We start from the raw sequence: 21524 nt of genomic DNA on the forward strand, positions 1-21524 counted from the left end.
CATTCTCGTAAGCAAAGACAAGGAGAATTGTAAGATTATAAACCTACCAATATAAAATGATAAAAAATGAATGAGATTAGTTCCTCCTGTCTGGATTGCAGGATGAAAATTTTTTTATAAGAAATTTTTTTTATTTTGGGAAATGACAAATGCGCCCCTTTCGTTACTTGGGACACCCAGGTGCGTGGCAATCAGCTGCCTCATAGATGGTGCCCAAGGTAATGAAAAGGGGAGCATTTATCATTTCCCAGCCCTTAACAGTCATTATAAATTTAAAGGTCCCTGTAAATAAAATTTGAACTACCAAATGGTACACTGCTCTTGTCACATAAAGGAATGTTTCAGGGCCTAGAATAGGTTGTGGGAGATTTGAGGAACACACAATGGTAGGATTCTCAAAATAAAACAATAGAGCTTGAACATGGTAAATGGAAAGTGATATGTTTGCCTTATTTTTTTCCTCTTTTTTCTTTGGAACGCCAAAACTTTTTTGAATAACATTCATAGAATTAGAAGAACTATTCATGTCGGACGAAGGGGATACAAGGAGGAAGGCAGAATGAGCAAATTAGGTGATCCAAATTCATCGGTTGAATGGTATTCAAGAAAATAACATTCATAGAATTAGAAGAACTATTCGTGTTGGGCGTAAAGATAAAAGGACTACCTAAAGGGTAGGGAGGAAATTAGGTGATCCAAATTCATCGCAGCTATCAAAAAGCAAGAATTTCAATCTTTGATTCAAGGGTTCATAATGTAAGACTTGTATGATCTTATCAATTGTTATGTTAGAATTGAATTTATATTATTGAATAAATCATGAATACATTGTTTCTAGGACAGTATAACAAAGCGAGTAAGATAAAGCCCAGGAGATTCATCAAGCAAATAAGCACTAAGTCGTTACAGATTCATAAATCATCATCTTCCTAGTGCCTATTAACAAAAAGGGTCAGCTATGGGAGAGAAATAAGGATTTTTTTAACAGGAAGGGTAAGCCATAACAGTTGAATCTTGTAGCCAGAACCACATTTGAATTCGACTCGCTGGTGATTTTCTTAAATCAGAAATGGGATTTATGATTGGAACACAAATCGAAGCAAGAGCAGATGAACCTTTCACTGAGGAGGGTCCCCTTGGCCTGCCAAGAAACGAACAACAACACAAGTAATATTGTCTGCACTGCCTCTTTGACAAGCTTCCTGCATTAGCCTCTTGGCTGCCTCTTCTGGATCCTCAATGGCTTTAATCATTGTAACAGCTTCCTGAAAATTTTTTCAGAAGGCAAAGTTACGCAGTCTAGGTTTTTTCAAAAGTAAAATATATTGGGGTTTTGGCAAAAGAAATCTACTTTGCTTTATTTGCAAAAAAGAGTCTTAGGTTGACAATTTGGAAATGGAATCATCACATTTGAGGGAATTTTGCAAATCAGGTGATGCCATAAATCTGTGACCAAAGTACCCATGGTAGATTTTTTTTCCTTTGAACTGCAAAAAGATCTAAATACCTATCATGCTTCCATCAAAGCATGAGGTGTAAAATAGTGGTCCCTGACGTATGCATAGGCTTGGGAGGATATGACCTACCCCACCAAAACATGACGTAAATGGTAGGGGGTTGCAGTTGAGTTGGTGGGACCCACTCTATCATAACAGTAAAGGGACCCATCCCACCAAAACATGGTGTAGAATGTAAGCCCCACCATTCCAAAAGAAGAAAAATAAATAAATGGTAACCACCCCCCCCACCCCCCCCCCCCCCCCCGGCCACCCCCCCGCGTCAAAACTTGAGGTGTAAAATGGTGGGGACCACCCTAATGCATGGTTGAGTTGAGTTGGCCGGACCCACCCCATCACAACATATTGTTGAGTGTCAGAAGTATTTTTGTATTTTTATAAGATAATTTTCTTCTTTTCACATATGAACATTTTGGTTTTCTTACGAGTCAAAAAATCTACCACGGGAATGGATTTGCAAAATTCACTCAAATATGATGACTCTATTTGCAAATTGTCAAACTAGAAGACTCTTTTTGCAGATAAAGACCAAAATTATGACATCACTGGATTTGCAAAATTCACTCAAATGTGATGACTCTATTTGCAAATTGTCAAACTAGAAGACTCTTTTTGCAAATAAAGAAAAGTAGAAGAATTTTGAAAAAAACCCAATAATATAACAGGGGTATCAACAGCAGCATGCAGAAGACATGTAGGAAATGAAATTTACAAAACCTCATTTGTGACAACGTCCCACAGTCCGTCACTTGCAAGGATAAGAAACTCAAGTGAGCAGTCAATCACCTCTTCCTGCAATTTTCAACAGAAAGCAAATTATCCAGCTGAAGTATGACTAACAAGTCTATCACAAAAATAGAACTATATCCCTACAAAAATGGAAACTGTTGAGGATTCCTCTTAAAGACCATGCCTAGCTTGTGTTCAAGCACATATACAAGTGCATTGCATCAAAATCAGAATCCCTTATACAGAGTGGCGAGGAACTCTACTACTCCCTGCAGTAAATTTAGATTAATAATGGATTCGCCACACAATATCAATGTCAAGATCACTACCCGAATCTCAGGATCTGCAACCACATATTGCTTCAACAGCTTATCACCAAATGCACGAGAAACAGCAAGAACGCCACCAACCCGCCAAGTACCTATAGTTGCATAGTGGTTTCATTGATGCCACGAATGAAATAGAATCAAAGAAAATTTTGAGAATACCACAAATTTGTAAAGTTGGTATCGGATGTAACACCGGAGATAACAGTGAAACCATGACTTACCAGCCCACATCACAAACCCTCCAGCATCCTCAATCCGTTGCCGCTCATCAGTTTGGTCAGGCTTGTGATCCCGTGAAACAGCTATAGCTGCAGGAAGTCACAAGATGATTCCATGAGATGGTGGGTTAAAGAAGCAAGTGAATAAAGAAACACACTTCGAGAACTAACAGCACATATACAAACGTGCAGAATTAGACATAGGTGGAAAGAATAACAACCAACACTAGGATCCAATTGTTTACAAACCATCTCAGGCACAACTGTCAAACCTGGGCCAAAGTACTTGAATTTTGACAGAAACCCCTAATTGAGTAATTGATAGAATGTAGCCTTGAGTTTCGTCCTGTCTTCATTTCAATTATAAAGTGAAGTTATTGGGTGGACCTCACCCATTCAAAATGGATAAGGCAATGTGCGAGTTACTGCAGTTTGATTCACTAATCAAGGTGTGGTGAAACGAAAAGCTATTCACTGGATGGAAGGGTTTGTATTCGATCAGAAGCTCAAGCATCTAAAGATTCAGCAGTCTATGGAGGTGTGGCTTTTTCATGATCTTCGAGGAAGATTGTAAAATGTTGTGAAATTTTAAGTATTCTTGTGCATGGGGGTAATGTAATGGGGAATGGGGATGGGTAAAATATTTTTTTATCTTTTAGGGCTCAGGATTTAGGGTAATGTAATGGGGAATGGGTAATATATAACGGATATGTAAGCTAACTCTACTATATGTAGGAGGTACTGTTGTAGCCTGTTAGGGGACAGCTTGTCCCTTATTTGGCTTTTTCTTGGAATAATAAATGTCATTTTTCAAAAAAAATTATAAAGTTAAATAAGCTGCTCTGACATATATGATACAGTTCTGGTAAATGCTACTTCAGTTACTGGTTACAGTGGGCTATGAGCCATTGTTCTCTAAGTTGTATTCGTCAGCTTTCTTCACTCGGCGAAGGAGTTAGAAGCAGACACGAATGTGATGCGGAATGCGGCCAAGAAAAATCCGAGTCAACTTGGCGCAGACGCGGCCAAGAATGCTGTTGATGCGGTTGACACGGTCATAACTCAAGAGTCAAAGGAGTTTTTATTGACTTTGTAGGGCAAAATGCGGAATGCGGATGTGGTGCAACGCGGAACGCGGCCAAGTAAAAGGGAGTCGACTCGGGCAAGTTTTGAGTCGAGTCAACGAGTTTTTAAACACGGGTTAGAATGCATCCTTCATTATGTAACCAATGCCCATAAGACGAAATCAGGTCTAAGTTAGCATGAAGATGTAAATGCACATCAATGTCAACCAGGGAGGAGAAAGACAAAAAAGGATTGGGCAATGATTCCCCCCTCTCCCTTGTAGGATAATGCGCCCTCTTTTAACGTGATTTGACGTCAAAAAGCATTAAAGTCTGCCCACAATTCATGTTAAAAGGGGGGCGAAAAAATAATCTTCCGAAGGATTTTTATAGTTAGAGAGTTTTAACACTTATTTTCACTGCATAAATACAGCCACCATGATTCACAATTTTATCCTCTTGCAAATTTCCCCTTTTATGTCTACTATCATTATTATCATCAACTCGAGAAAACACATATCATGTGAGTATTCATGAATAACAACTGAATATTATCATTTTCTCCAAGAGATGGAATGGCTTAGAGCATACAGATTTCTACTCTGGATAATTAGCATCTTAATGATGAAATCTGTTTCATTTCATCTAGAATGTATAAAACATTTTGTTCAGTTTCTTAAATTCAACTGAACACAAGGAAGATTTCATCCAGAAATGTAGTCCAATCAGGTCTGTTTCATCCATTCCAGGTGAAACATGGATAATTTCCTGTTTGAGATGAAATCATGCAGAATTTATGTGAAAATTTCAGATTTCGATTTTTTGTGGCCTTTTTGGGCTTTTCCTTTTTACCCCTCTTTCAGTAATTTGTTTTGTATTTATTTGAAGGCATTTGATGTCTTTTAATCCTCCCAAATGAATGAGGCTTGAAAGCACATCAAAACCCCTAATTTATACACATAGTACAATGAAGAACTTGGAGGATGGACCCCCTTAGGCGAGTACATGCATTGGTGGCAATCGTTTGGAGGGGCATCATGACAGGGTTACAGAAATTCCAAAGAGGGGCTTGGTTTAGAGAGGGCAGAGGTAATACGATTAGATTTTGGTTTGACTTGTGGTAAGGAGATGCGCCTCTCAAAGTCAAAGTTTCCTGATTTATTCCTGGTGGCTTCGGATCCGGATCGCATGGTAAAAAATGTGATCCTTAGCAACGTAGTGAGAATAACTGGAATGCACAATTTCAAAGGAATTTTTTTACAAAGGCTGATAGGGTGGCCGGCTTTATGGAAATGGTAGACTCGATCTTTGTCAAGAAAAATGGAGGATAGGAGGATATGGATCTAGGAACAAGATGATGTGTTTTGGAAAACACTTTGAAAACGGGATTCCGTCTAGAAAATAAATAACGGGACTGAAATGACCGTTGATTTGACCCTATTCAATGTGTATTTATTGCTTTTATGGGGATTTCTGCCCATCTGTCTATTAGTGGACGTGGCTCCAATGTTTGATGCCCGTTTTTTTCCCAAAAAGGAATCATGTTTTCCTAGCAGTGCTCATTTGTTTTATAATTGCTCTTTTTGCCGGTGCCTAAAGCCTGCTTCGACCTTCCTACCAATGCACCGGGCATGGAAATCTCCTGCCCCCGCTAGTGTGCATTCCCTTGGACCTCTTGGCTCAACAAAATTCTCACGGCGGACCACTTGAGAAATCAGAGAATGATCATCGTCGACCATTGTGCTCTCTGGCTCGAGGCAGGATAATCCGTAGACTACTTGATTCATTCACTACAGGTTTGCCTAGGCGATTTGGTCATTTGTGTTTCAGAAGCTCGATATCTCGTGGATGCTTCCGGCTCACATAGGACCTTTTTTGGTAACTGTCTTTATGCCTCATGGCCTAAAAGGGGTCGAACTCTCTGAAGTCTTATGCTTCTAGCACTGCTGTGGTGCCTATGGAAAGAAAGGAACGCCCGAGTATTCCAAGGAATTTCTAAAGGAATATGCAACTGTCAACAACGTATCCTACCCCTGACGTTTCAATGGGCTAATATACTGTCAGAGTTGCAGCCAGGTGAGGAAAATGGTATTAGAAGAGCGTGGGATAAGATACGATTAACTACCATCCCGGCCTCTCTACAAAGCTATGACGCAGCCAAATCTCCTACCAAACTCTGTAAAAGGAAGAAGCAGGATAACTTTGGAATCAAGGGAGACAAGATGCCCAATGAACCACACCTCGAAAGATTCGTCTTCGAATGGAAAAAGTACTCCTAGAGCACCTTTTAAAGATTCTCCTATACCTTTCTTTCTAAATTAGCCAAATAGAAGCCACAAAGAGAAGATTCAGCATGATCATACCCCTAGACGGCTAGACCCCCATGAAGCAAACACCCAAGCCTCGAAGGACTAAGGTAAATAGCTAGGAAGAACATAACTTGCACCAAAAGACCGAAAACATAATCCTGAATCGTTCTAGTGAAACTGTAGTGAATAAGATGTTCCACCAATTCTCCATCAGTCAAGAATAAAGAACAAAAATTCACTATAATGAGATGCCTGCTACAAATGGGACTAATAGTAACAATTTTATCCAAACAAGATTGCCAGCAGAAAGCCTTAAGAGAGGGCAAGCAAACTCCAAACCCCTCCTAACCTTAAGACTCGGTGATATGGTTTGTTTGAGCTAAGGAAAAAGATATAGTAGAGAAATCTCAAGAAGTGCTTCCTTTCCAAATTCTTTTATCAGGACCATGCCTATTGATATAAATTAACTCTGACCTGGCAAAAAACAAGCTCATTTTATCCATTTCCCAATCAAACAAATTTCTTTTGAATCTCACATTCTAAACAATCTACCCATTGCCAGTTCAAAAAAAAAAAAACTACCCGTTAATGCTGTTAAAAGATTATTTTACATTTGCATCTTTATGCACTGCCAAAAATGAAAAGATCTGAATAGTCAGACTTAGGAGGCCTCTCACCACACCACTCATCACTCCAAAACCTAATACGATATGCACTTGAAGCTGCTCTCTAGCCCTCTAGATATCTCTCAAAACTAATGAATTGTGCCCTCTAAAGAAATCTTGTGACTCCAACCCTCCAAAACTCCGCCCATATGTAGCACGACTTGTGACCTCCAGGCTAGATCTTTCTTCACCAAATTTCCATAACCATTTACCTAGTAAATCTCTATTCACTAGCCTCAGCCTTTTAATAAGTAAGCCTCCTTCATACTTGGACTTACAAACCTCTTTCCACCTAACCAGATGAAAGTGCCTCAAAAGTTTCTCTGCAATTGCTCCCATGTTTATGGTGTCACTGGTTACAAGGATTCAAAACTGAATTTCTAAAATGATATGACATTTAGTAACTCTGCACACTATACATATTTAATAAGAAAATCAGACAACAATATTATACGTGATGGCTTTTTCATTATTATACGGGTGTGATATGATATGGACCCATATTATCAGTCACTGCCAAAAAAAAAACTATATCGGTAATATGTCAGCAATGTCAGGCCAAGACAACCATATTCACTGTATGTCATGTGGTTTTCACCTCTTTCAAGATTGCATCCCTTAGAGAAAGGATAGTATAATCATTATTTGATGCTCTTGACTAGAATCAAGTATCAAAAACATGAAACAAAGTGTAATCAATATTGTGACTTATGGATTTCCTCCATTCAAGGTCAATGCTACATTGTTACACCTTTTCCACTAAGAATTTGTTTCCATAAAAAACCTTCATATATATATATATATATATATATATATATATATTATTTTATTTTATTTTGAATGGTATAAAAAACCTTCATGATTTATCGAATCATGAAGGTTTGACGATCTTGACTCAAATTAAGTATTAAAAACACGACCGAAGTTAGTGTATGAGGGGAAATCTCTGCACCCTTTGTAATCTTTTCATTCTTTAGGGAAGTTGCATTTTAGGAAAAAAAACGACAGAGAGTTAATCGATCATGCAATTTAGGGTTTTCTCCATTCAAGGTCAATGATCCACGTTACACCTTTTGTACTAGGAACCTGTTTTTCATCAAAAACTTTAATGAATCATCAAATAAGCATCTTTTACGAGCTTAGGGCTACTTTTTGTGTTTTCTATTTTCTATCTTTTAATGTATTATAGAAAATTGAGAGATCTCTAATCTCTCAAAATTGGATCAAACAAGACGTGCAACAAACGACAAGATGAGATGGAAGAAACACAAACATACAAAGAAAAAATGTAGTATGCCTACGTCCTGTGTGTGCACATGTTAGTCCGTCAAGGAGATCAATCACTGCCAGAATACAAGACATTTGCACCATATGTATGTTTTGTTACTTTTCTCCACAGTTTTGAAGTTTTTAAAACTTTTTGAGGCTAGCCTAATCATTAGTTGACGTTTTTTTTTTTTCTCTTAATTGTTTGGCTAAAGACCTCTAGTTAATATGCACTCTAATACTGATATTTAAAAGCATGCTTTTGATTACCATATTTGACAAATTCTATACACATTGCTTGTTATTGTGCATTTCAAAAAAAATTCAAGATACTTATGGTGATGTCAAAAGTCTAATAATTCAAAAAAAAAGGATTCACAAAACCATAGCAAACAGTTGAGGAAAGAAGAAATATTGGTGTGTAATTCCTACCATTTCCACCCCTGCAGATAACAGCCCTGGAGTCCCCAACATTTGCAACTAGCAAACGATCACCAACAAGGATGGCGGTGGAAGCTGTTGAGCCAGCATCTTTGTTTTGAGTATTCTCTGACTTGAGAAATTCTGAGTCTGTATGGTTATATGCATCAGCTGAGGAACCAAGGAAAAGTTAGTAAAATCCGAGAGGAAAAATGTGTTAAACATTGTACAAAACGTTCGAAAAGTTAGCATGGATACTCAGGCCGGAAAAAGAAGAGTACCTATAGCCAATTTGGTATCACTTATGAACTTTGGATGACTAATCAAATTACTGAAGAGATTTTGTTTAACATATTCTGCAGCTCGAGCACCCCCATGACCTGAATATACAATAACAAATGCATCAAACACCCAAAGAAGACAAATGTATAAGATTTTATCCATTCTTGATGTTCCAACAGCTTTCCATATTCAATAGTTGAGTATTGAAAACAAGTCCAACTAAATTTATTAGATTTTCCGTCGTAATGGAAATGTGCACAGGAAAAGGAAACCACTCCCTATTTTGTGTGCATGTTTTCTGTTTTCACTTTATCCATTCTTGAAGTTCCAACAGCTTACCATATGCAATGGTTGAGAGAATTGAAAACAACCCCAACCAAATTTATTAGATTTTCCGTCATAATGGAAATGTGCACAGGAAAAAGGAAACCACCCTTCATTTTTCGCGCATGCATGTTTTCAGTTTCTTTTTTTTTCATTTTTCGAGAAGGAATGTTTTCAATTTATGAATCCATACAAATATGACTGACTTTTTTGGCTATAGCACAGATGGAAAAACATAAATACTTACCAATGGTTGACAGTATTGAAAACAACTCTGTTGAGAGTGATCGTACTATAAACCTCTATGCTCTGTTTGGTTGCCGGGTTTTTTTTGGTTCCTGGGATTTATGTGGGAGAAAAAAAATCCAAGGAGATTGGTCGGAAAACAAAAGTCCTAGAAGTATCCCGGTAAAATAAAAATCCCATGTTTGGTTGACCGGACTATGGTGGGAAAAAAAAAAAACTTTGTTTGGTTGCTTGAACTGTTGGGAAGAAAAAAATTCTTCTCAAGCTTATTTTTGGTTCCTGGGATTATTTTGGGATGGGATGAAAAGGCAATCATTACAAGAGTGGGATTAAAAAAATTCTAGTGCTAAACGACAACCAAACATGGGATGGGACCAAAATTTTACTAAAACTTCCTAGGATAAAAATTTTACTGGCAACCAGAAGGAGCATTAAGGAGGGGTATTTATGTCTTTCCATTTACCCACACACATACACATAAATTATTTTCATGGGTGAGGATTACTCTCTCTCTCTCTCTCTCTCTCTCTCTCTCTCTCTCTCTCTCTCTCTCTCTCTCCAATGTAGAAAGGAACATGGTGTCAGAGCAAGGTTGAAGATCTGAGTGTTGCATCCTTGAAAGAAACCCTAACCCTAAAACTTACTGCCGCTCCCTCTTTCCTAACCCTAACCATTGCCCAAACCCTAAAACTAAACCTAATCAGTGCCGGTCCTTCTTCCCTATCCTCGGACTCCTCTTTCTACCTACCAGTGCACCCCTTCTTCCCTAACCCTAAAGCTAACCCTAATCAGTGCCGCCTCCACCCAACAATCAATCGCACCCCCTACGTTCCTCCTACCAGTTGCCGCACCACCCAAATCACTTTGTTTCTGCAACTGATCCGCCCTATACAATATTTGCACTCCAACCTATCTTGTTTCGCATCTTCACACCCTCCAAAACTAACCCTAACCCTAAACTATACTAATCATGATCTAAATACTCATCCCTTTTCCTTTTGATGATTTTATGCTATCATTGGTGTATGTCTGCGTAGTTGCTTCTTTCTCTCCCGGACCAGCGTAACATGTATGGCATCTCGTATGTGGTTTTTCACGTTGGTGATTTTTTTTTTGGTGATCTGATGGTAAACGGATGTTGGTGACGCTTGATACATCAACAAAGGTGCTTCTTGTGGACTGTTGTTTGTCCATTTATTGTCTGATTGTGCTTGTTTGTGAACTGTTGGTGATTTGTTTGTTAGGCTACATCGGTGAGTTGTTTGTGTTCTCGTCTGTGGTTGTTGACGATTGTAGGTGACTTGTGTTTTTATATTGGTGGTGGTATTGGTCGTAGGTTTGTGATCACTTGATGTATTTTGACTGGAGGTTGTTGATCTGTTGAAGGAACACATATTCGCAGCCATAGTTGGATTTGAGTTGGGGTTGTGTTGTTTGATTGACTAGTGACTCATGGATTATTGTTTGTTAGTGTTACTGCCGATTATTGCAATTCCTTGGTGTTGCGATTTCTTGTAGTTATTCACAATGACTGCGCCTACCAGTTCGTCTACTGTTTCCCTGTAGCTTCTATGACTTCTATCAAACTTCATGGGTCAAACTACCCTGCATGGAGTCAATCTATTAAGCTTTATCTCCGTGGTCAAGGTAAGTTGAGTTATATCACTTCGGATCCACCATCACCTAAGGACTCCACCTATGACAAGTGGAGCCAGGAGGATGCTCTTCTTCAGTCGCTGTTATTGCAAAGTATGGAGCCCAAGATTGCTGGTCATATGTTGTTCCTGGGGTCATCGCGAGCCGTCTGGTTATGTGCAAAGACACTCTACTCAAGAACTAACAATCTTACGAAGATTTGTGATGTTTATTCAGACCTTCTCAAATCAAAGTGGGTCGAACGGTCTGTTTCTGAATACTACTCCGAGTTTGTTGGTTTATGTGAGTAGCTGGACTCTTACTTTCCACCCTCTACAGATCCTGCTGTGCTGGCCAAACAGAAAGAGGACTTACGTGTTGTTCAGTTTCTGGATGGCCTTGGAAGAGAGTTCCTTCCTATTCGCCAATTGATAGTGGCTGAAGGCAGTTTACCATCCCTTGATGTGGTTTTCTCTCGAGTTCAGTGTGCACTTAGGATTGATGTTCCCGATGACTATGCTGGTGAGCGGCCTGCTCTAGCCGTTCAATCGGGTTATAGTCGCAGTACGTGGTGGTCGTGGCCGTGGTGGTCGTGGTTATGATAGAGGATTTGGTCGTGATTCAGGGGGAGGTCGTGGTGCTGGTGGCCGTGGTTCCCGCTATTGCACACACTGCGGTCTGGAGGGCCATACTGCCGATTTCTGTTATGACCTGCATCCAGAGTTACGGCCCTAACGAGTTGCACATCACGTTTCTGGGGCTCCCACAGCGAGTTCGACTATTGTCTCCTCCACCCCTGATTTTTCTGATACACTTGTTATTTCCCGCACTGAGTACGAGTCTCTACTGCGCCAAGAGGAAAAGGGGAAACAAGCCACTGTCACTCTCGCGACGGAAGGTAGCAACCCATCCTGCTCTCTCAGTCGTTCCAGTTCATGGCTTATTGACTCTAGAGCCTCACACCATATGACTAGTAATAGTAACCTTCTTAGCCCTTTTAAGACTACTTCTACCCCTACATCAGTCACTTTGGCCAATGGGGCCATGTGCCCTATTTCTGGTATAGGGGACACATCCCTCAGTTCACATTTATCTATCTCATCTGTTTTATGTGTACCCAGTTTTTAATGTAACCTACTTTCTGTTAGCCAACTTACCCATCGCCTTAACTGTTCTGTGACCTTTTTTTCCCTCTTATTGTTCTTTTCAGGATCTTGGAGAAGGATTGGTTGGGGCCATGAGGTGGATGGACTCTACTACTTTGACGGTGATACTCCGCCCACTGCATTGCGTACTTCGGTAGATTCATTCATGTGGCACTGTCGTCTTGGTCACGCCCCAGCAGATCGTCTGCAGTATTCTTCAGTTTTGTCTAATCCAGTTAGTCATTTTCATTGTGAGTCTTGTCAGTATGGCAAATACCATCGTGTTTCCTTTAAGTCGCATTCTGTTACTCTAGTTTCGAGTCCATTTGAACTGGTGCATTCTGATATTTGGGGTCCATGTAGAACTCCAATATTTGGGTATCGATATTTCATTGTATTTGTGGATGATTATTCAAGAATGTCGTGGTCATATGTAATAAAAGATCGTTCAGAAGTAATTTCAGTGTTTCGTTTTTTTTATGCTGAGATTACTAACCAGTACTCTTGCTCTCTTAAATGCTTGCGTACTGACAATGCACGTGAATACTTCTCTGTTTCTAATGGGTTTCAGGAGTTTCTTTCTAGCCATGACATAATTCATCAATCATCTTGTGCACATACCTCTCAGCAAAAAGGTGCTGCAGAGAGGAAACTTAGGTATCTTGTAGACATGGCTAGGACTCTTCTTTCTCAGATGCATGTCCCGAAGTCATATTGGGCCGATGCCATTCTCACATCCTGTTTTTGGCAAATCGCCTTCCATCATCCGTTCTCCAAAATCGGTCACCATTTTCGATTTTACATCCCTCTAGGAATCCATTTCCCTTACTTCCAAGAGTATTTGGTTGCACATGCTTTGTTCACAATCTTAGTCGTGGACTAGATAAGTTAGATCTTCGTGCTATCAAATGTCTCTTTTTGGGCTACTCTCGGACTCAGAAGGGCTATAAATATTATAATCCTCAACTTCATCATATCTATGTGTCTGCTGATGTTAGTTTCTTTGAGGATACCCCTTATTTTACTGAGTCTATTTCCATTCCAGTATCTAACTCTCAGATTCCGTTGCCATTGCCAGTTCCAATTCCAGCTTCGTCACCTGTGGAACAACCCAAGCCTTTGAAGGTTTACTCCCATCGCAGTCAGCAGCTCTTATTACCTTCATGTCCAGTTAGCACCTCATGCCCACCAACTCCCTCAAAGCTCGCAGGACTGCACACTGCTCTAGAGGTATCTGTTTCTCATTATGAGGCCCCTATTTTATCTCGTACACGTTCTCATTCCACTCACCATCCCATTTCTAACATGGTTTCTTATGCTCGCATGTCACCCTCTTATAGTTCCTTTTTATCGTCTGTGTCCTCTGTTTCTATTCCTTCTTCTGTTGCAGAGGCTTTGGCTCATCCAGGTTGGCGAGCTGCCATGGATGCAGAGATGGGTGCTATGAAGTCAAATCATACGTGGCAATTAGTTCCCCTTCCTCCAGGAACACAAGTAGTCGGCAAAGGGACACAATTAGTTAAATATCTACCAGACGGAACAGTAGAACGACTTAGGCTCGATTGGTTGCAAAGGCGTACACTCAGACTTACGGCATTGATTACACGGAAACCTTTTCTCCCGTGGCTAAAATTCCTCCAGTACGAGTTTTGTGATCCCTTGCAGTCAACATGTCATGGCCTCTCTATCAGCTAAATGTCAAAAATGCCTTCTTGCATGGTGATCTACAGGAAGAGGTATACATTGAGCAACCTCTTGGGTATGTTACTCAGGGGGAGATGAAGCATGCTGTCTGTAAGTTACATAAGGCAATATATGGTCTTAAACAGTCTCCCCGTGCATGGTTTGGGAGATTCAGTGAGGCAGTGATACGATTTGGAATGAAACAGTGTGTTGTAGATCATTCAGTGTTCAGCTGTTAGGGTAAAGATGGTAGGATCTTCCTGATTGTTTATGTAGATGATATCATCATTACAGGGAGTGGCAGTGCAGGTATACAGAGTCTGAAGGATTTTCTTCAGAATTCTGTACCAAAGATTTTGGTCGTCCGAGATACTTTCTAAGGATAAAGGTAGTATATTCATGTGGGGGACTACAAAGAAAGTACGCATTGGATATATTGGAGGAGACTGGTCTTCTGGGAGCAAAGTCAGCTGAGACACCTATGGACCCAAATACCAAGCTTTCCCCTGATAAGTGTGAGTTACTAGAGGATCCAGGCAGATATAGAAGCTCAGTAGGAAAGTTGATCTACCTCACTATCACACGTCCAAATATCTCTCATGCAGTCAGTGTGGTTAATCAGTATATGAGTGCACCACGGACATCTCACCGGTCAGCAGTCATCCAGATAGTAAAATACCTGAAGAAAGCCCCTGGTAAAGGACTCCTCTTCAGAAAACATAGCCACATGAGAATCGAGGGATATTCAGATGCTGACTGGGCAGGGTCTCCTGCAAATAGGAGGTCTACAAATGGCTATTGTACTTTTGTTGGAGGTAACTTGGTGTCGTGGAAGAGCAAGAAACAAGAGGTTGTATCAAAGGTCAAGTGCAGAGGCAGAGTATAGAGCCATGGCCTATACGGGCTATGAGTTGATCTGGTTGAGGTCATTTATGTCAGAGATTGGATTACCCTATTCGCCACCTGCTTCGCTCCATTGTGACAATAAGTCCGCCATTCATATAGCCATGAATCTAGTGTTTCATGAGAGGACAAAACACATAGAGGTGGATTGTCACTTTATCCGCCATAGGATTCAAAAGGGGGAGATTAGCACAGTGTTCACAAGATCAAACAACCAAATAGCAGACATGTTTACAAAACCTCTGAGCAGGGCTAGATTGAGTGATTTATGTACCTAGCTGGGAATGTATGATATATACACTCCAGCTTGAGGGGGAGTGTTGAGAGTGGTCGTACTATACACCTCTCTTAAGGAGGGGTATTTATGTCTTTCCATGTACCCCACACATATATACACAGAAATTATTTTCGTGGGTGAGGATTACTCACGCAGACTTTCTCCATCTAGTCTCTTCTCTCTCTCTCTCTCTCTCTCTCTCTCTCTCTCTCTCTCTCTCTCTCCAATGTAGAAAGGAACAAACTCCAACTAAATTTATTAGATTTTCCGTCATAATGAAAATGCGCACAGGAAAAAGGAAACCACCCTATATTTTTCGCGCATGCATGTTTTCAGTTTCTTTTTTAATTTTTCGAGATGGAATGTTTTCAATTTATGAATCCATACAAATATGACCGACTTTTTTGGCTATAGCACAGATGAAGAAACATAAATACTTACCATCAAACACGCCAAACAGGCCAACTATTTCTCCATCAACACCATCAATTCTGGTTTCATAGAAATCTTCCATTGAGGACCTTTTCCCTAGGGAGCTCGCATAACCATAATTAAATTTCCCATTCTGACTGTAATGGCAAAACAGGTAGCTGATTAGTATATGACTAAGAGTATAGAATTCTACCGTATGCAGATGTACATAAAAATCAACAGTTATCATGGCCAAAAAGTAGTGATATTATTATGTGCATTCAATATCACTAACTTCTCTTGGATCTATAATCATTCTGTAATAGAGCTTACCAAGACAAGTAGTATTCAGTGTTTTACCAAGGCAGGTGTTGAACGATAGAATCATGTTCAATGCAGATCATCATCATCACTAAGAAGTTAAGATATGAATAAAAGACCTATTGTTAAAATATATGCTTCACATCACAAACGTAGTCTCGTAGAATGCAACCATCGCGATTAACAAGATCGGTAAAAATCATATGAAAAGTTTTCATAAATTTAAGGTATAAAGGAAACCAACCAAATCATATGAAAAAGTAATAAAATAAAAGATGCAATGGGTAAGAACAACTTTATCATTCACATCGAAATAGAAGTCTTATCACACATGAAACAAGAAATGAGATCTTATACATAGCAAGGGCAAGGCAAGAGATCAGGTTGGGTCCACATTGAATGGGTACAAAAAAAACTCGATCGATTATCTTGAACGGGCTAAAATCAGTTGACGTGTTAACAGACCGCAAACTTGATGACCCCACCGAGTCATACTCTGTCAAGACTTGGGTTGAGTTAAGAGCAACTCAGTTTCTCTAACACCTAAATGAACCAATACTAGCTAAATAACATGAGTGAGAGTCCAAAAAACTCAACCGAGAAATAAACTCTGAATTCGCTTGGACTCATCCCAACATGGACACCAAGTGGAATTTCGAGTTTGGACATTGGTCAAAATTCTAATTAGAAAATCATGAACTGAAATAACACCTGTATTAATTATGAACGACGGCACAATCCAATCAGATTCAATGTGCTACCATTAAAGTTAGCTTGCTGTCAATCAATCAACTGAGAGGTTGAAGAAAAGGAAGGATAAATGGCTGAAACATTTTTTCTATTTATAATCAGGTAATAGATTCAATTGAATGGAAGAAATATCAAATTTTGCATCGTGGGGCAAATTCTCATCGAGCAAGAAATAAAAACCACAAATTTCATGTCTCTTCTGCCCCCGGAAAGAGGGTTTTGTGATTTAGACTTCATGGGGTCTGTAAGCAAAGGGCGGAATCCTCTCTTGTTCTGAGAGAGTGTCAGAATTTTCCCTTCTATAGGATTGATTTCTGTTACGGTCCTGAGTGGGGACCTGCCTAGGTATGGGACTAGGTGGGACCCAACCTGCCAACCTGGTACGGCCCAGGTTTAAAGGGCCTAGCTTAACGTGTTCCATCAGCTCTGGAGCTTTTGGCATATTGGTTAGGTAAGTAACATTTGGTATCAGAGCAACCACCACTTCGAGTCCAGCAAGGGGCGACCTATGAAAAGGGCTACATAGAAAAAAGGCCATGAGTGAAAGCTACCACAGAGTCGGCCGCCGAGGACAACGGACATGAAAGCGTGGTGGAATGTTATGGTCCTAAGTGGGAGCCTCCTATGTATGGGACTAGGTAGGAGTAGCCAACCTGGTATATGGGGCAGGTTTAAATGGCCTAGCGTAACATGTTCCATCAGCTCTGGAGCTTTTGGCATATTGGTTAGGAACCTAACAATTTCAGACGAAAATCTACAGATTTTCAACATCAAAAGAGAATCCAAATTATCTGACCTCGTGTCAAGAGGAAAAACATCTAAGATGATTCATGAATACAGTTATGCCGATTATTTCAATAAATATACACAAAGCTACACCTTAAACTCATGATTACAATCAATCACAACCAATAAAAACAGCTCAAAAAAAATGATCATACAGCGAAAGAAAGGGTTTACCTAAGGCCTCCTCCACTGATTGGGGACTCCTCAACCTGCGTACCACTCGTAGATAAACCAGAATTCTGATAACCCATTATGATAATCGATACAAAATTTAAAACTACTCAATGCTATTGTAGAAAAAATGAAAAAAAAACTTCTCCCTCTTTTAATAGGGTTAGGTTTTGGTTTTAGGGAGAGAGGAGGTGAAGAAGATAAAACCAGAAGAAAAGGAGAAAGATGGGGGGTTTGTTACTTCATACCAAAAACGGGGTGACTACGTGTCGGCTATGTATAAGCCCACGCTCGGTGGCTCGGTCATGCCACCAGTATAACCCAAAATATCGCATTTTGTCTCATTACCATTTCTATTTTTAAAAGGGAAGTGATATATACATATGAGGAAGAGGATTGTGAGCTTGAAGCTCATACAGCTTATATGAGCTTGAGGGCCCAAACACATGGGTTCCACATTTTTTGTGGTGATCCAAACCATTCATTTGTAAGGCCCCATCATAGATAGAGTGTGTACCAAAAATCAGCTCCATTGGATCATCCTAACTCCTCCAAAAGCGGAGGGCAAAAATTGGCAGATTTGTGGCAAACGGTGTCTGTCCATTTTGCCCTCTACTTTTGGATGGGTTGGGAGGATCCTATGGAGCTGATTTTTTTGCACACACCCTATCTTTTTAAGGGCCTTTCAAATGAATGCTTTGGATCATCCTAACAATGTGGGCCCAGATGTGTTTGGGCCCTCAAGCTCATATAAGCTATATGAGCTTCAAGCTCACAATCCTTTTCCTATATATATATATATATGAGAGAACATTTCCTACACACTTGTGTAGGTAAGTTACCTACACACTAGCTTAAAATACAGTGGGGGCCCACATTGTTTGGGTGATCCAAACAATTCATTTGAATGGTCCTCATACAGATAGGGTGTCCACAAAAAATCAGATCCATAGGATCATCCCAACTCTACGATTTGTGGAGGTAAAATGGACGTGTATAAACCTTCACAAATTAGTCCATTTTTTGCCTCCGTAGTTTGAATGGTTAGGATGATCCTATGGATCTGATTTTTTGTGGACACCCTATCTATGTGAGGACCATTCAAATGAATGGTTTGGATCACCCAAACAATGTGGGCCCCCACTGTATTTTAAGGTAGTGTGTAGGTAACTTACCTACACAAGTGTGTAGGAAATGTTCTCTCATATGTTCTCTCTCTCTAAGGTGTCACCTCATATAGCTTATATGAGGTGGCGCTTAAAAACATAAGGGGCCCACTTTATTTGGATGATCCAAAGCATTCATATGATAGGCCCTCACATAGATAGGGTGTGCCCAAAAAATCAACTTCATAGGATCATCCTAACCCTTCCATTTGTGGAGGTTGAAATTGATGGGTATAAACCTCCATAAATCTGCCCATTTTTAACCTCCATAAATGGAAGCGTTAGGATGATCCTACGGACCTGATTTTTTTTAGGCACCATATCCATCTAAGGGCCTTTCAAATGAGTGGTTTCGATCACCCAAAAAATATGGGCCCCTTATGTTTTGTGAGCGCCACCTCATATAAGCTATATGAGGTGACACCTTAGGAACTCTATTCTCATATATATATATATAGCAAACGGTTCCTACACATATGTGCAGAGACTTCTCTATACACTAGCTTAAAATACAGTGGGGGCCCACGTTGTTTGGGTGATCCAAGCCATCCATTTTAAAGGCCCTCACATAGATAGGGTGTCTACAAAAAATCAGATCCATAGGATCATCCCAACCCTACGATTTGTGGAGGTAAAATGGATGTCTTTAAACCTTCACAAATTAGTCCATTTTTTGCCTCCACAGTTCGAATGGTTAGGATGATCCTATGGATCTGATTTTTTGTCACCGTGGACCATTATTTGGGTGATCCACAAATACAATAAGGTCTATTTAGAAGGTTTATCACCGTGGACCCTTGTTCTCTACAAGGCTCTTCGTAACTTATTGCCATGGACCCTTGATCAAAATTTACATTCAACTGTTGTTCTTTCTTGTCTGATTTTGGTGCAAGCTGGACCACAGCTCTATCTAGTTATTTTGTTGTTAGTAATAAAAAGTCAAGTCATGATCCGTCGTTCCACAGTGTACCGCCACCCAAGTGCGGAGTCTGGAATACCTATGTGACCGATGTGTTACCTGAGTTATATGTCTGGTGGGAAGCTGTCTCACCAATATGTTTTGAATGCTGAGTTATGTGTCAAGCGTTTCACCAAATTAATCATAAGTCATGTTGAATGTTGAACTTTTAAAAATCAAAATTCAATTTACGCCTGTGAATATCGTTTCAAAACCAAAATTCAATTTACCCTTGTGAATATTATTTTAGAACCAAAACCTAAAATTTTATTTTATTTCGATTTTGGGTCGGCCAAAATGTGTTGTCTGTTCAGCTTTGTTATTCGCGTGAAAATCACGCTCTACCAAAGAGGAGCATCTGTAGACACCCCATTTTAACCGAACCCTTTTTATACCTTGTGTGATTAAAAACCTTTCAAATCATTGAATTAGAGCTCCAAATTTCACCCTGGGGTAGGTTAGGATCCCCCGTAAGTCCCCGTAAAATTTTGTTAAAATCCGTCAAGAATTGCCTAATAAGACGAGCCGAGTTAGAATTGTAGTGCAAAAGGGGAGTGAAATATCTTATAAACCAGTCAGTTTTGTACTAGAACATAAAGGGGGGTGTATTATCCCTATAAATTCGCCTATGAAGAATTTCACTAGAAATTACCCATTTTCTTAGTCAAAGCACAAAATATAACACATTTTTTCTATAAATAAGAGATAAGGGTCCTCATTTGGGGATCTCTTTTTAAAATCTAGGGTTTGTGCTTAAGAGAGAGAGCTTTCTAAAGAAACAGAACTTTCTAGAGAGAAAAAGAGAGTTTTCTAGAATGAGGGAGAGAGAGAGAGAAAGCTTTCTAAAGAGAGAGAAGATTCTAAAGAGAGAGAGAGAAAGAAGGAGATCTAGAGAGAGAGAATGATGAGAAGAAACTTTTAATGAAATTTTCTAAGACTTGTCTTTTCTTCTAACTTCTTATATAGACTTTTCTTACACACTTCTCATAACACTCTTAAATACAAAACATAAAGTCCAACAACTTCCTAGACTTAGATTACTCATTTCCTATGCCTGACATATCATTTCCAAGACAAGATATTTCCCACACACGTCAGTTTCAATGCTTAAATACAAAACATAAAGTCCAACAACTTCCTAGACTTAGATAATATCACGACTTAATGCGAGAACAGAAATTTTCTCGTAGAACAAAAATTTTCTGAAGATTTTGCCCTTTAACCAGGATCCCAATGGACTAGGTGATATTATGATGATCAAATAATACAAAGATAATATCAAATACCTTATTTGTGATCTCGGAATTGATCGTTTGCTTGATCTACTCTTCGAATCGCCGTGCGCAATCTGATTGTCGCGAACGCCGCAAGTTGATCCGATGGGATCCTTTGCACAAGGGAATGAGAATAACGATTGTTCTCTTTGATTTACTGATCTAAATCAGTAGTTTAGAAAAGGGAATATTCTGTCTTTTATTGGAGCTTAGGGGTGTATCAAACTACCTTGAAGATGTAGTTCAAAAAGAAGATGAGAGAGGAGAAAACAAAGGACGAAATAAACTTGGGATTATTTTTTTCAAAAATTCCAGTAGTTCTATATTTCTAAAAGACTTGTCACACATACATAGAGAAAATCTATTACCCGAAATCCCAACTTGGTTTCCAAAGAAAACCATGCAATATTAGTAATTCATCTAACGTTCACATATATAGTATGCATGATGTAATAATTACCTTTTTAGACTCTTGCAGTAACATATGAATTGCTTCCCTAAAGCTGGGCGTGAATTCCAAGAATAGAATTTGGTAAGATCCCATAAAAGTAGTTTCTGCTCCCTCTCTCTATTTCCATATATATATAAACTATCTATCTTTACATAAACTAAGAATGAAGTAATCATTCTATTTTGGAAACAAGTGAGACAAAGATGATTCGGTTCTTCATGCTG

At 39.5% G+C, this 21524-nt stretch overlaps 1 protein-coding gene across 1 annotated transcript; it reads right to left on the reverse strand.

The window, feature by feature from the left end:
• Positions 1–780: 780 nt before the first annotated feature.
• LOC143856159 (putative protein phosphatase 2C 59) lies at positions 781–17696 on the reverse strand. The gene is made up of 8 exons (XM_077366258.1): positions 17455–17696; positions 15454–15581; positions 8799–8897; positions 8530–8688; positions 2797–2883; positions 2576–2667; positions 2235–2309; positions 781–1265 (listed from the first exon to the last, which is right to left on the reverse strand). The coding sequence occupies exons 1-8, from the start codon at positions 17529–17531 to the stop codon at positions 1119–1121; spliced, it is 864 nt and encodes a 287-aa protein (XP_077222373.1). The 5' UTR covers positions 17532–17696; the 3' UTR covers positions 781–1118.
• Positions 17697–21524: the final 3828 nt, after the last annotated feature.

The sequence above is a fragment of the Tasmannia lanceolata genome, unplaced genomic scaffold, assembly GCF_043159265.1.
Source record: "Tasmannia lanceolata isolate RefF3 unplaced genomic scaffold, GAP_Taslan_0.1 ptg000023l, whole genome shotgun sequence".
Lineage (NCBI taxonomy): Eukaryota > Viridiplantae > Streptophyta > Magnoliopsida > Canellales > Winteraceae > Tasmannia > Tasmannia lanceolata.

Coding starts and splice junctions, on each gene's coding strand:
- LOC143856159 (XM_077366258.1), bottom strand. CDS start 17,531: ATGGGTTATCAGAATTCTGGTTTATCTACGAGTGGTACGCAGGTTGAG. Junction 15,582..17,454: donor ATCAGTGGAGGAGGCCTTAG/GTAAACCCTTTC, acceptor TTGCCATTACAG/TCAGAATGGGAAATTTAATT. Junction 8,689..8,798: donor TGATACCAAATTGGCTATAG/GTACTCTTCTTT, acceptor TTGGTTCCTCAG/CTGATGCATATAACCATACA.